This window comes from Mandrillus leucophaeus, unplaced genomic scaffold, assembly GCF_000951045.1.
Source record: "Mandrillus leucophaeus isolate KB7577 unplaced genomic scaffold, Mleu.le_1.0 Scaffold1, whole genome shotgun sequence".
Classification (NCBI taxonomy): Eukaryota; Metazoa; Chordata; class Mammalia; order Primates; family Cercopithecidae; genus Mandrillus; species Mandrillus leucophaeus.
In genome coordinates this window covers 17264882-17277806 of record NW_012098097.1, presented here as the reverse complement: position 1 = coordinate 17277806, position 12925 = coordinate 17264882, and the positions used below count along the sequence as shown (strand labels likewise).

General features: G+C 52.8%; 1 protein-coding gene across 1 annotated transcript in view; it reads left to right on the top strand.

Moving 5' to 3' along the window:
• B3GNTL1 (UDP-GlcNAc:betaGal beta-1,3-N-acetylglucosaminyltransferase-like 1) overlaps window positions 1–12925 on the top strand; it is a 146139-nt gene that overhangs the window by 91645 nt on the left and 41569 nt on the right. Inside the window, exon 4 of the mRNA XM_011970204.1 lies at window positions 6400–6495. Within this exon, the coding sequence (XP_011825594.1) occupies window positions 6400–6495 (96 nt within the window). The remainder of the gene's footprint in view (window positions 1–6399; window positions 6496–12925) is intronic.

Genomic DNA, 12925 nt, shown 5'->3' with positions numbered 1-12925 from the left:
CTGACCTCAGGTGATCTGCCCGCCTCAGCCTCCCAAAGTGCAGAGCTCCTGGCTGTGGAGAGAACACAGGAGGGTGTGGGGGCGGTGGCAGACGGGAGGCCCGGGGTTCCAGGGGAAGGAGAGTCAAGCCGGAGACCCCTGCTTCTCAGAGACCACATGGTAAGGACCCAGGCGTGAGTCACCATGCCCGGCCCAGGGTTACACATTTCAGTTTCCAATTGTTGGTTGCTTGTTTGTAGAAATACAGCCACTTTTACGTATTCATTTTGTATCCTGCAGACTGGCTAAAGCTGCTGATATCTAGTAGTTTTTTTTTGTTTTTGGTTTTGGTTTTTTGGGTTTTTTTTTTTTGGCTCTTTAGAATTTTCTGCCTCACAACTGTCTTTTGTGAGGCAAGACAGACTCTGTTCATCGTCTCGTACCGTTGTGGCGTCTGTTTCCTGCATGCCCAGCTGCTTCTGTCTGGCGTGTTTTTGGGGGTCCCGGCATTGCTGCCTCATCCGTCGGCTGCTCCCTGGTGTCCCGTGGCACGAGTGCGCCCCTGCCCTGTGCCCGCCTCTGGCCAGTGGACTTTGGTTTCTTATTTCTGGCTGCTCTGAGTAGTCACATGCAAGGCGTCTGTGGACGTGTGTGTTCGCTTCTCTCGGGTAAATGCCTGGGAGTGGAATTGCTGGGTTAATCGTTTAATTTTTGTGTCTGTGTTTATTTTTCCAGCCTGTCTCTTGTGTGCTCTTCCACTGGCACTTTCGGAATCTAGTAGAACCCGGTCATTTGTTATCTATTGGCCCCTGGCCTGACGAGAGCCCTTCATTCTAAAATCAAACTCACAGGGGCTCTGGACACATCAGGATGTTTTAATGATGCTCTAGGGCTGAAGCGCGTGTGGGTGAAATTGGCGTAGATGGTATTGTGTTTGCTGTTCACTCCACAGACACTGATTGAGCCTCTACAAGGTATGAGCTTGTGCTGGTTCCTGAGGGCTAAGGAGACGCTGTCTCTGTACACGCAGAGCTCCTGGCTCTGGAGAGAACACAGTGGGTGTGGGGGCGGTGGCAGACGGGAGGCCCGGGGTTCCAGGGGAAGGAGAGTCAAGCCGGGGACCCCTGCTCCTCAGAGACCACATGGGAAGGACCTGGGCTTGGCCACCGGAGGGTGCAGCTCCCCTTCTGTGCTCCCAGGGAGGCCCAAAGACGGGGTCTGGGTGGCTGAGGGGCTCCCCACAGTGGCCGTCAACTACTGGGCAAGGTCGAGCTTCTTCATGGCTGGACAGGAGACAGGCTGCTGTTCGGGGCAGCGGAGCAGAGTGGGGGTCTCCTGGGAAGGTCCTGGGGGGATGGGTTGAGGTTAGTACCACAACTGCTGTTGGCATTTTTAAAATTATTTTTATTTTCGATGATAAAATACACATAGAATAAAATGTACCATCTTAACCATTTTGAGCGTACAGTTCAGTGGCGTTAAGTACATGTACATTACTGTGTACACACCGCTGCTGTCCAGAACTTTTTCATCGTCCCAGGCTGAAACTTTGTCCCCTTGAAGCCCTGTCTCCCTCCCTCCAGCCCCGGGAGGCCTCCACTCTGTGTGAATGTGACGACTCTAGGGACCTCATAGAAGTGGCATTATGCAGTATTCGCATCTGTGTGACGGCGAATTTCACTCAGCACAGTCTCCTCAGGCTTCATACGTCACTCGGCACGGCATCCTCGGGCTTCATACATCGCTCAGCACGGCGTCCTCGGGGTCCGTACGTCACTCGGCATGGCGTCCTCGGGGTCCGTACGTCGCTCGGCACGGCGTCCTTGGGGTCCATATGTTGGCACGGTGTCCTCGGGGTCCATACGTCAGCACGGCGTCCTCAGGGTCCGTACGTCGCTCAGCACGGCGTCCTTGGGGTCCATATGTTGGCACGGTGTCCTCGGGGTCTGTATGTCGCTCGCATGGTGTCCTCGGGGTCCATACGTCAGCACGGCATCCTCGGGGTCCATATGTCGCTCGGCAAGTGTCCGTGGGGTTCATCCCTGTCCTAGCAAGTGTCAGATCTTCCTTCCCTTTGGAGACTGAAGAGACCACACTTTGTTTATTCATTTGTCAGCGGATGCTGGGGCTGCTTCCTCCCGTTGGCTACTGTGAATGATGCTGCCGGCAATGTGGGTGTATGAAGAGCTCTTGGAGACCCTGCTTTCACTTTTTGGGGTCACACACCCAGAAGCAGAATTGCCGGATCCTATGGTAATTCTATGTGCAATTGTTTGAGGAGCCACCACACTGTTTTCCCATCGCGGCTATGCCGTGTTGCATTCCCACCAGCAACACGTGAGGGTTCCCGTTTCTCCACGTCCTCACGCACAGGTGTTGCTTTCTGTTTTTTTGATAGTAGCCTCTGAATGGATGTAAGTGGCATCTCACTGTGGTTTCGATTTACAGTTCCCTAATCATTAGTGACGTTCAGTGTCTTCATGTGTACTTATTGCCTATTTGTATATCTTATTTGGAGAAATGTCTGTTCAAGTCTTTTGCCCATGTTTATAATTGGGCTGTTTTTTGTTGTTGAACTATAGGAATTCTTTATATATTCTAGATATTAACCTCTATCAGATACATGGTTTGCGAATATTTTCTTCCATTCTGTGGACTACTTTTTCCGTCTTTTTAACGTGTCCTTTGATGCACAGAAGTTTTAAATGTTGGTATACTCCTGTTTATCCGGTTGTTTTTGTTGTTGTTGTTGTTACCTGTACTTTTGTGACATCTAAGAAATCATTGCCAAATCCAATGTCAGGACGTTTTCCCCGTATGTTTTCTTCTAGAGTTTTATAGTTTTAGCTCTTCTGTTTAGTTCTGCACTCTGCATTTTGTGGTGATCTTTCTCCCCAGAGCTCTTAACACGGTTGCTAAGGATCTCACCAGATCCTGGGTAGCGGCCCAGAGCATCACTGAGCGCGGGTCAGGCACCTCGATGGAGCCGCAGGCCTCCCAGGGATCAGACGCACAGTGAGGGTGAGGACCCGCGGTAAGCAGAGTGTGGCTGTGGAAAGCCAGCAGGAGCACGAGCCCGCGGCTCGCGGGCGGGGACGAGGCAGCTCTCGGTACGACGCGTGCAGGGCTTGGCTTTTCCACAGGCTGGGGCCACGTCGGGCCCGAGGTTCACCGGGGTGGGGTGAGCTGACCGTCGTGGCCACTGGCGTGTTTTGGTGCCTTCTGCTTCCTAGCTCTGTCCAGACAGGAAGTCACCGGATATGTGTGACATTAAATGGAAAACTCCTGGCCTTTTTTTCCCTGTAGAATTCATGACAGTTTAACTTCACTCTCGCCCCTTTACAGAGGATTCCAGCACAGTTCCAAAAAATGTTTCGGAATGTTTCCTTTCTTCGAGGAAAAGTGAGTTTAAGAATCAGTGACTCTTAACGATTACACCTACCGTGTACCCACAAAAATTAAAAAATAGAAACAAGAGGAACAGGGAGTCTTGATTTTAATTTGTATTCCTGCCTTAGTGGTTTCTCCTTTCATTATGAAGGTTTTTAAACTTTTATTCCGTAATTTTTTTCTCTGTTCTCTTTTTGTCACTTTTCAAATCTATGTTTTTCCCCTTTCAAGTAATTAAAAAGAAGCCCAAGGCATTGCACAGTGTCTCGTCTCTAAGTCACGTTAGGGTAATGAAGGACCATGTAGCTGACAGCCTCCCACCCCGACAGAGGCAGAAAGATCCCAGAGGGGAAAAGAGAGGCACCACCTCCTAAAACCCAGTACTCACCAGTGTGTGAAGAAACTTCCTGAGGCCAGGAAAAGAAGCACCTGAAAAGATCAGAGGGACAGCGCCCAGAGCTCCACTGCACTGGGACCCTCACAGTCCGCAGGCACTGGGTGTGAATGCAGGGGACTGGGAGCAGTCAGCCCTGGACCAAATGATGCTGCAGCCTGACCTGGCGATGCTGGGAGGGGAGGAAGAACCAAAAGGAACAGACTGTTTCCAAGTGACTGTGTCCCCGGACAAAGTTCAAGAATGTTTATATGACACAAAAAATACCCAGCACCAACAAGATAAAACTCACAATGTCTGCCTTGCAATAAAAATGAGTAAGTCAGACACGCAAAGAAGATGGAAAATGCAACCTATAATGAAAAACATTTTAAATTTGTGTTAATCCTAACAAGTGTGTGGCAGACGTATATTAAAACACTTACTGTATTCTATATGTTCAGAAAGATTGAGGAAAAATTGAACATTTTATGTAGATAAATGGAGATATGAAAAAGACTCAGATGAAACTAATAGAGATGAAATCTACCATGTCTGTGATAAGAAATACACAGGATGGAATTAACAGTAAATTAGACATTACAGAAGAAAAACGTAGTGAACCTGAAGGTATAGAAATACAAATGATCTGAAATGAAACAAAGCCTGTGCATGTGAGAGTGTGTATGCGAGTGTGTCTGAGTGTGTGTGCATGTGAGTGTGTGCGAGTGTGTCTGAGTGCGTATGTATGCGTGTCTGTGAGAGTGTGTCCACAAGTGTATGAGTGCATGTAAGTACGTTCGTGACTGCATGTGTGTGCATGTGTGAGAATGTGTGAGATGCATGTGAGATGTGTGTGAGTGCATGTGTGTACATGCATCTGTGTAGTGTGTGCGCATGTGTGAGAATGTGTGTGGGCAAGTGTATGAGTACATGTGTGTGCAATGTCTGTGAGTGCATGTGTGTGTGCATCTGACTGCACGTGTGTGTGTGTGCATGTGTGAGAATGTATGTGTGTGGGCAAGTGTGTGAGTGCATGTGTGTGCGTGTCTGACTGCATGTGTTTGTGTGTGTGCATGTGTGAGAATGTGTGCATGTGGGCAAGTGTGTGAGTGCATTGTGCATATCTGTATGCATGTGAGTGCATTGTGCATATCTGTATGCATGTGTGAGTGCATGTGTGCGGGTGTATGTGTGAGTGCATGTGTATACGTCTGCATGTGTGCGTGTGTGCACGTGTGTGAGTGCATGTGTGTGTACATGTGTGCAAAAGCATTGTGTGTCTGTGTGCCTGTGTGTGCATGCTTGTGTGCATATGTGCGTGTGTGAGTGCATGTGTGTGCGTCTGTGTGTGCATGTGTGTGTGTCTTGTGTGAGTGCATGTGTGCATGTCTGTGTGTGCGTGTGAATGTGAGTGCATGTGTGCGTGTCTGAGTGTGTGTGTGTAAGTGTCTGAGTGTGTGTATTGTCTGTATTACCCCGGGTTTCCCACTCACGGGAGCATATGCCGTCTGCACACAGGCACGGTTTGACTGCTTCCTTTCCAAGCTGGATATTGTTTGTTTTGCTTTCTTGCCAAGCCGCTCTGGCGAGAACCCCCAGCACGGTGTGGAGTAGAAGTGGTGAGATGTTCTTGTCCCTGACCTTAGGGGAAGCTTTCGGTATTTACCACTGAAGTGTGACCTTGGCTGTGGGGATTTTGTAAGTGCCCTTCATCGGGTGAAGGAAGCTCTCTTCTATCCCAGAGTTGGATAGTGTTGTCAAGGAATGGTGGTTTTTCTGAGTTTGTTGAGATGCTCATGTGGGTTTGGACCTTCATTGCATTAATGTGGTTGGTGGATTCCGCTGATTTTCGTATGTTGACCCATGTTTACAGTCATGAGGTGAGTCCACTCAGCCGTGGTGGGTCCTTTCTCTAGGATGGAGTCCGTTTGCTGGGGTTTTTTCGTTTGCCTCTGTATTTACAAGGGGTGTCGGCCTGTTGTTTTCTTGTAGGATTTTTGTCTGGCTTTAGTGTCAGGGTAGTGGTGGCCTCAGAATCGTCTGGGAAGCGTTCCCTCCTCCTCTACTTTTGGAAGAGTTTGAAGGATTGGTATTAATTCTTTGCACATTTGCTAGAATTCAGGGAAGCCGTCTGGCGCTGGGCTTTTCTTTGTGGGGTCTTCTCTTGCCGCTTACTTATTAGTGATTCATATTTTCTATTTCTTTTTGAGTCAGTTTTCATGGTTTACATCTTTCCAGGACTCGTGTGTTTCATCCAAGTTATCTCATTATTCTCCGTATCCTTTTATGCTCTTTCATGGTTTTCTCCTGATTAAAAGGAGCATGTTTACTTTGGATTTTCACAGAAAACTTTTCCGTCTATCAGAAGCAGAGAGGAGTCCTTTTGGTGAGGCACAGCCAGTGAGCTCGGGAGTGAGGCCTGCAGGTGGGACTGGGTTTGGCCGCTGGTCTCCCCTTGCCTCCTCCTCTCATCTTTCAGCCGTGGGGCCCAGACACGTCAGCTCTGTCATGAAGCCCCTTGAGCCCCTGTCCCTATGGAGAAGGGACACGGATTCGTCTGTCACTGTCTCGTGACACTTTGTGGAAATAAACTGTAGGTTGTTTGTGACAAGCTGTTCTTTTCTGCTAACTCTGTCAACGTTAATTGCTCCTAGGTTTTCACCGCAAATGGTCCAACGGTGATCATGCCCACCTGGTTCTGTTCGCGAGCTTGGTTTTCCCACGTGGGCCCCTTTGACGAGGGAGGTCAGGTAAGGGCCAAGAGGCGGGAATCGGGTCCCTCCCCTGGGCTTGGGTCCCTGTCCTCTATGTGTGGGCTCCGCACACTGGCCACCCTCCGCTCCGCCATGCCTCCGGGGCTCTGGAGATTCAGGAAACCCCTGCCCCGAGGGTCCTCCCGGTGGCCCTCCTGGTGCCCCTCCTGGCACCCGCCAGCATCTCAGTTGTTTTGCTGAAAGCAGGGGGTTTCTGCGTGAAGGCTGTGGATGCCCCGAGCATCTGCACCTGACCTACAGCGGCTCCAGGTGACCATCCTGGTTTAAAAGCTGTGTGTGGGAAAGCACAGGACACAGAAGCTGTTTGCAGAGCTGTCTCTGGGACGATAGAGGACGAAGAGGAGCCCATTCTCCTCACCAGGGTGCACCTGCAGGCATCCGTGTCCCCGTCCTCCCCTCCGGGGTGCACCTGCAAGCATCCGTGTCCCCGTCCTCCCCTCAGGGGTGCGCCTGCAGGCGTCTGTGTCCTCGTCCTCCCCTCCAGGGTGCGCCTGCAGGCGTCCATGTCCCCGTCCTCCTCTCCGAGGTGCACCCGCAGGCGTCTGTGTCCCCATCCTCCCCGTGCGGGGTGCACCTGCAGGCGTCCATGTTGCCCGTCCTCCCCTCAGGGGTGCGCCTGCAGGCGTCTGTGTCCTCGTCCTCCCCTCCAGGGTGCACCCGCAGGCGTCTGTGTCCCCATCCTCCCCGTGGGGGTGCACCTGCAGGCGTCCGTGTTGCCCGTCCTCCCTGTCAGGGTGCGCCTGAAAGCGTCCATGTCCAGACCGGGCCGGCTCTAGCCTCTGCCTCCCTGTGGGGACTGAGGAGCCCAGGGCTGGGGTGTCACCAGCAGAGAGCTGGCCACATTTGCCCATGCTGGTCTCTAGTTGCAGGGAGACTGGACACAGAGACCAGTGGAGGGTCCTGGCACAGGGTTCCTGGGGGGTCCAGAGACCCCAGGCCAGTGACTAAGATTTAGCCTCCACCTCCTACTCTTGTGACAGGGACCAGGTTCGTCTGTCCTGCCCTGAGCCTCGGCTTCCTCATCGGGACAACAGGGTCAGGCGCTCAGCAGCTCACAGGGGCCACATGGAGCCTCACGTGGGCCTGGCCACACCAGGGTCCCCACTGCCCCGCTACCTTGGACCCTGGCCTGGGTGTCCCTCATGGTCCAGGTCTCTGGGGTGCAGACGGGGCAGAGCCGTGTTTTCCCAGGTGGGGCAGGCTCTCAGCCTGCAGCTCCCCATAGTTAATCTCCGAGACACCAATGGCGGTGGGTGTAGCTCCAAGCAGGTGCGGCCAGGAAGCGCGGCCGTCGCTGGGGCCGGCAGGAAGCCGTGTGGGAAATGGTTAACAGAAGATATTCCAGGGGAAACACTTATTTAAGGATTTTTTTTTTTTTTTGAGACAGAGTCTCTCTCTGTCTCCCAGGCTGGAGTGTAGTGGTGTTAGCTCCCTGCAGCCTCTGCCTCCTGGGTTCAAGCGATTCTCCTGCCTCAGCCTCCCGAGTGGCTGGGATTACAGGCACCCGCCACCACGCCCGGCTAATTTTTGTATTTTTAGTAGAGACGGGGTTTCACCATGTTGGCCAGGCTGGTCTCAAACTCCTGGCCTCAAGTGATCCGCTCGCCTCAGCCTCCTAAAGCACTGGGATCACAGGCAGGAGCCACCACATCCAGCCTGATTTCAGGATCTTATCATCCTTAAACCGTGGCCGAGCAACCTCAGGATTCAGAAGTGCATGAGGCCGCAGCCTGGATGGGGAGCTCCTCAAGGAAAAGCCCATCCCTCCCTTGTTCTGAGACCAGAGAGCAGGGCCAGGCAGGGATCAGCGATCAGGGCCAGGGGCCAGGGATCAGAGCCAGGGATCAGCAATCAGGACTGGGGACCAGGGATCAGAGCCAGGGGTCAGGGATCAGGGCCAGGGGTCAGGGATCAGGGCCAGGGACCAATCAGGGCCAGGGACCAGGGATCAGCAATCAGAGCCAGGGGCCAGGGACCAGGGATCAGGACCAGGGCCAGGGTCAGGGATCAGGGCCAGGGGCCAGGGACCAGGGCCAGGGGCCAGGGATCAGGGCCAGGGGTCAGGACTAGGGGCGAGAGATCAGGACCAGGGACCAGGGATCAGGACGAGGGACCAGGGATCAGGACCAGAGACCAGGGATCAGGCAGGGCTGGGGACCAGGGATCAGGACCAGAGACCAGGGATCAGGGCTGGGGACCAGGGATCAGGACGAGGGACCAGGGATCAGGACCAGAGACCAGGGATCAGGACCAGAGACCAGGGATCAGGGCTGGGGACCAGGGATCAGGACCAGGGATCAGGGCTGGGGGCCAGGGCCTGGGGCTCAGGGATTAGAGCTGTGATGGGGCCATGGCTGGAGCAAGTGAGGGCTTTGGGGCCTGAGGAGGCCTCGGGTGACAGGGACAACAGCAGTGTCGGCCACCGAGACGGGGATGGACAGTGTTTCCTTGGCTTCTGCCAAGTCCTCTCCAGAGAAATGAGAAGAGCAGAAGTCACAGGGCGCCCTGAGCCAGACGCTCGGTGTGGGGCTGATCCTCAGCTCCCTCTCTGTGGGCCCCGGGGTGGAGCAGCTGAAGGGCAGGCGGCCAGAACAGCAGGGGACCAACCGGGTGGACGTGGGTGGTGCGGACCCTGAGGCAGCCAGACTGGGAGGCCAAGCCAGGGCCAAGGGGGCTGCAGAAACGGTCGCCAGGAGCCGAAACATGCGAGACAGGGAGATTCCTGACTGGAAAGTGCATCCACTTCTGCGTTCACAGAGGAAGGATGGGAGGGCAGGTGAATCTGAGATCTGGAGGTGTGCGTGGCAGCGCCTGAAGACACCCACCTTTGGTAGGGAGTCGTCTGTGGGCGACCATCATAGGCCCTTAAATAAGAAAAAACCTGATGTTTTCTTGGTTCGAAACAGGTTTATAGCCGGACATAGGGGCTGATGCCTGTAGTCCCACGAGCACAAGAGGCAAAGGCAGGAGGATCGGTTGAGACCAGGAGTTCAAGACCAACCTGGGCAGCACCAGGAAACCCCATTTCTAACAGAACGAGACAAAGTGAAAACAGGTTTCTGAGGGCAGGTCTGGCCTGAAGGAAGCTTATCACTGCCACAGGAAGGACTCAAACCACCACCCGGCACAACAGCCACGCTTCAGACGTTTTCCTGTCTGTGGGGCACGTTCCTAGGGTTGGATGCAAGCGAGGCCAGGCGCGTGTTCGGTTTTGTGAGACAGGTCCCCCGGGCGCCGCCGTTGGGCCCCCGTCCCCGCCGTCTGCATGAGAAGTTTCCCGTCCCTCAAACTCCTCACCAGCCCCTCGCCAGACCTTAGTGTTGTCAACTTTTTTTTTTTTTTTTTGAGACGGAGTTTCTCTCTTGTCTCCCAGGCTGGAGTGGAATGATGCAATCTTGGCTCACCACAACCTCCGCCTCCCGGGTTCAAGCGATTCTCCTGCCTCAGCCTCCCCAGTAGCTGGGATTACAGGCACGCACCACCACACCTGACTTTTTGTATTTTTAGTGGAGACAGGTTTCACCATGTTGGCCAGGCTGGTCTCGAACTCCTGACCTCAGGTGATCCACCCGCCTCGGCCTCCCAAAGGGCTGGGATTACAGGCATGAGCCACTGCGCCCGGCTGGTGTTGTCAACTTTTTAACTTTGCCTGTTCTAGTTGGAGTTCGTGGTTTCCTCCTGTGCTTTCATTCTGCACTTCGAGATGGCTAACGATGTTGAAGGACATCTCACGTGGTGACGGGCAGCTTCTGTGTTATTTTGTGGTGTGTCCGGCTCATCGGCCTGTTGTCTTCTCGTTGTTGGATTGCGGGTGCTCCTGCTGGATGTTTACTTTGTGAATATTCCCTCCCGTTTTGGTCTCTCTGTCTGGGACCAGTGCTGCCCCCAGGTGCACTGCTTGTCCCGGATTCTGCCCTCAGCCCCTCCAGGCCGGGACTTCGGGTTTCCATGCCCTCCTTGCCCTCCTTGCCCTCCTTGCCCCTGCAGCACCACTTCCCCAGGCTCTGGCCGCACACAGTCTCCTCTGAAGGTGCTGGCTGCTCAGCCACGGACAGCCTGGAGCCATCACCTGCTTTTGACTTTTTAAATTTCTCTGCACATTGAAGGTTTGCATTTTGGTCTAGTGGTTATCTGTGTACTTAACCCTTTTCTAAACACCTTGAATCCCCCATATGTTGCCCACACAACAGTCAATAAGATTGTTGGTTTCCTATTTTTTTTTCCTTTTCCCCTCCTCCTGTCCTCCTGTCCTCCTGTCCTCCTTTTTTTTTTTTTTTTTTTTGACGGAGTCTCGCTCTGTCGCCCAGGCTGGAGTGCAGTGGCCGGATCTCAGCTCACTGCAAGCTCCACCTCCCAGGTTCACGCCATTCTCCTGCCTCAGCCTCCCGAGTACCTGGGATTATAGGCGCCTGCCACCACGCCTGGCTAATTGTTGTATTTTCAGTAAAGACAGGGTTTCACCATCTTGGCCAGGCTGGTCTTGAACTCCTGACCTCGTGATCCACCCGCCTCAGCCTCCCAAAGTGCTGGGATGACAGGGGTGAGCCACCGGTGGGCCCTGGCCCTTTTGTTACACGGTTTCTACTTAGGTCCGAGGATGAACATCCATATACTAGTCTTGCACCCTTGTCCCGTAGTCTCCCACCTGCAGTCACATCCGGCGTCCACCGCCGCGGCTGGCCGGGTGTCTGGTCCCCGTGTGGCTGGAGCCACAGCTCTCTGTGAGGCCGCGCTCGTCAGAACTGCGTTCCTGGAGCCTGAGGCTGGAGGAAGCCTCTGGCTGTGCGGGAAGTTCTTGGTCCGTGCGCTGTCTGTCGCCACTTCGTGTGACTGTTTTGAGAAGTCCGGTGCACAGTGAATCTTGCCTTTGTAAATTTTGTGACCTTTTTGCCTGGAGACTCTGAGAATTATTTTTTATTGCTGAAGTCTAATAGTTTCACCAGGATCTGCCTTCAGGTTGACCTGATGGTGCTTTTCAGTGTGTAGAAACAGATCTGCTTTCATTTCTGGAAATTTTTCTTGGATTGCGGTTTTAAATACTAGCTATGTCCATTGTGGGTTTTGTTTTGTTTTGTTTTGTTTTATTTTAAAGACTCCAGTTCTACATAGGTAAGATTTTCTTAGTCTTTCTAACTTACCTTTTCACTTCATTATATAATTTCTATTTTCCTTTCTTCAATGTCCCTTATTACATTTTTAATTAAAATCTATTTTCTCTTAAGGATCTTGTAATTTAGCCTTCATTTTTCATATATTTTGTTCCTTTTTTTTTGGAGACAGGGTCTCACTCTGTTGCTGAGGCTGGAGTGCAGTGGCTCAATCTCAGCTCACTACAACCTCTGCCTCCCAGGTTCAAGCAATCCTTGTATCTCAGCCTCCCAAGTAGCTGGGACTACAGGTGCGCACTACCACACCCAGCTACTTTTTTCATTTTTGGTAGAGACTGGTTTTGACATGTTGCCGAAGCTGGTCTCGAACTGCTGGGCTCAAGCAATCCACCCCCCACCTCAGCCTTCCAAAGTGATGAGATTAAAGGCATGAGCCACCACACCCAACCCATTTTGTGTCTCTCTCTCTTTTTTTTTTTTTTTCAAGTAGAGATGGGGTTTCACAGTGTGTTAGCCAGGATGGTCTCGATCTCCTGACCTCGTGATCCGCCCACTTCGGCTTCCCAAAGTGCTGAGATTACAGGCGTGAGCCACCGCGCCCAGCCAATTTTCTCTGTTCTTAAAATTTCTTTTTTTAGTTTAATCGACCCAATTTTATATAAAAGCTTCATTGAGGTATAATTCACATGCCATACAATTCACCTATTAAAATGTGCAATTCATTGTTTTATAGCAAATTTATAGGGCTGTGCAATCACCAGTCACCACTACCATCTGATGTTAGAACATGGTCATTCCCCAAAAAGCACTTCCTGTACCCAGAGGTGCGCCTCATCCACCCCCTGCCAGCCCCGGCCAAGCACTAACGCACTTTCCTCAATGCTCTATTTAGACGCACCCCATGAGGGTCCAGTTCTGCACTTAGTCCTTGAATTTCTGATTCAACATGGGTCTCCGCCACCTCCCCGCACACCCCACCCCGTAGCCTGAAACACTGGTGGAGGGTGTGGAATTTATCCTGGCGGGTTGTTCACGGGAGTCTCTGTTTCCTGGTTTGGAGGTTTGTTGTTGCTGTGGGGGACAGGCTGAATTTTTATCCATGGAAGCGTTTCCAGTTTTTAGTTTTCTCTGCTGGTTTGGTGCAGAAGACTTAGCGTCCCTGTGGCCCACGAACTCTGATTGCTGGGCCCGGGCTGGAGCTCTCCCCGTCTGTCCCCGCGTGGTGACTGCTGCTTCCTCCTGGAGGCTCGCGCTGGGGACGGGGCCCTGGGGAAGGGCGCGCGGCGCTGGGGACGGGG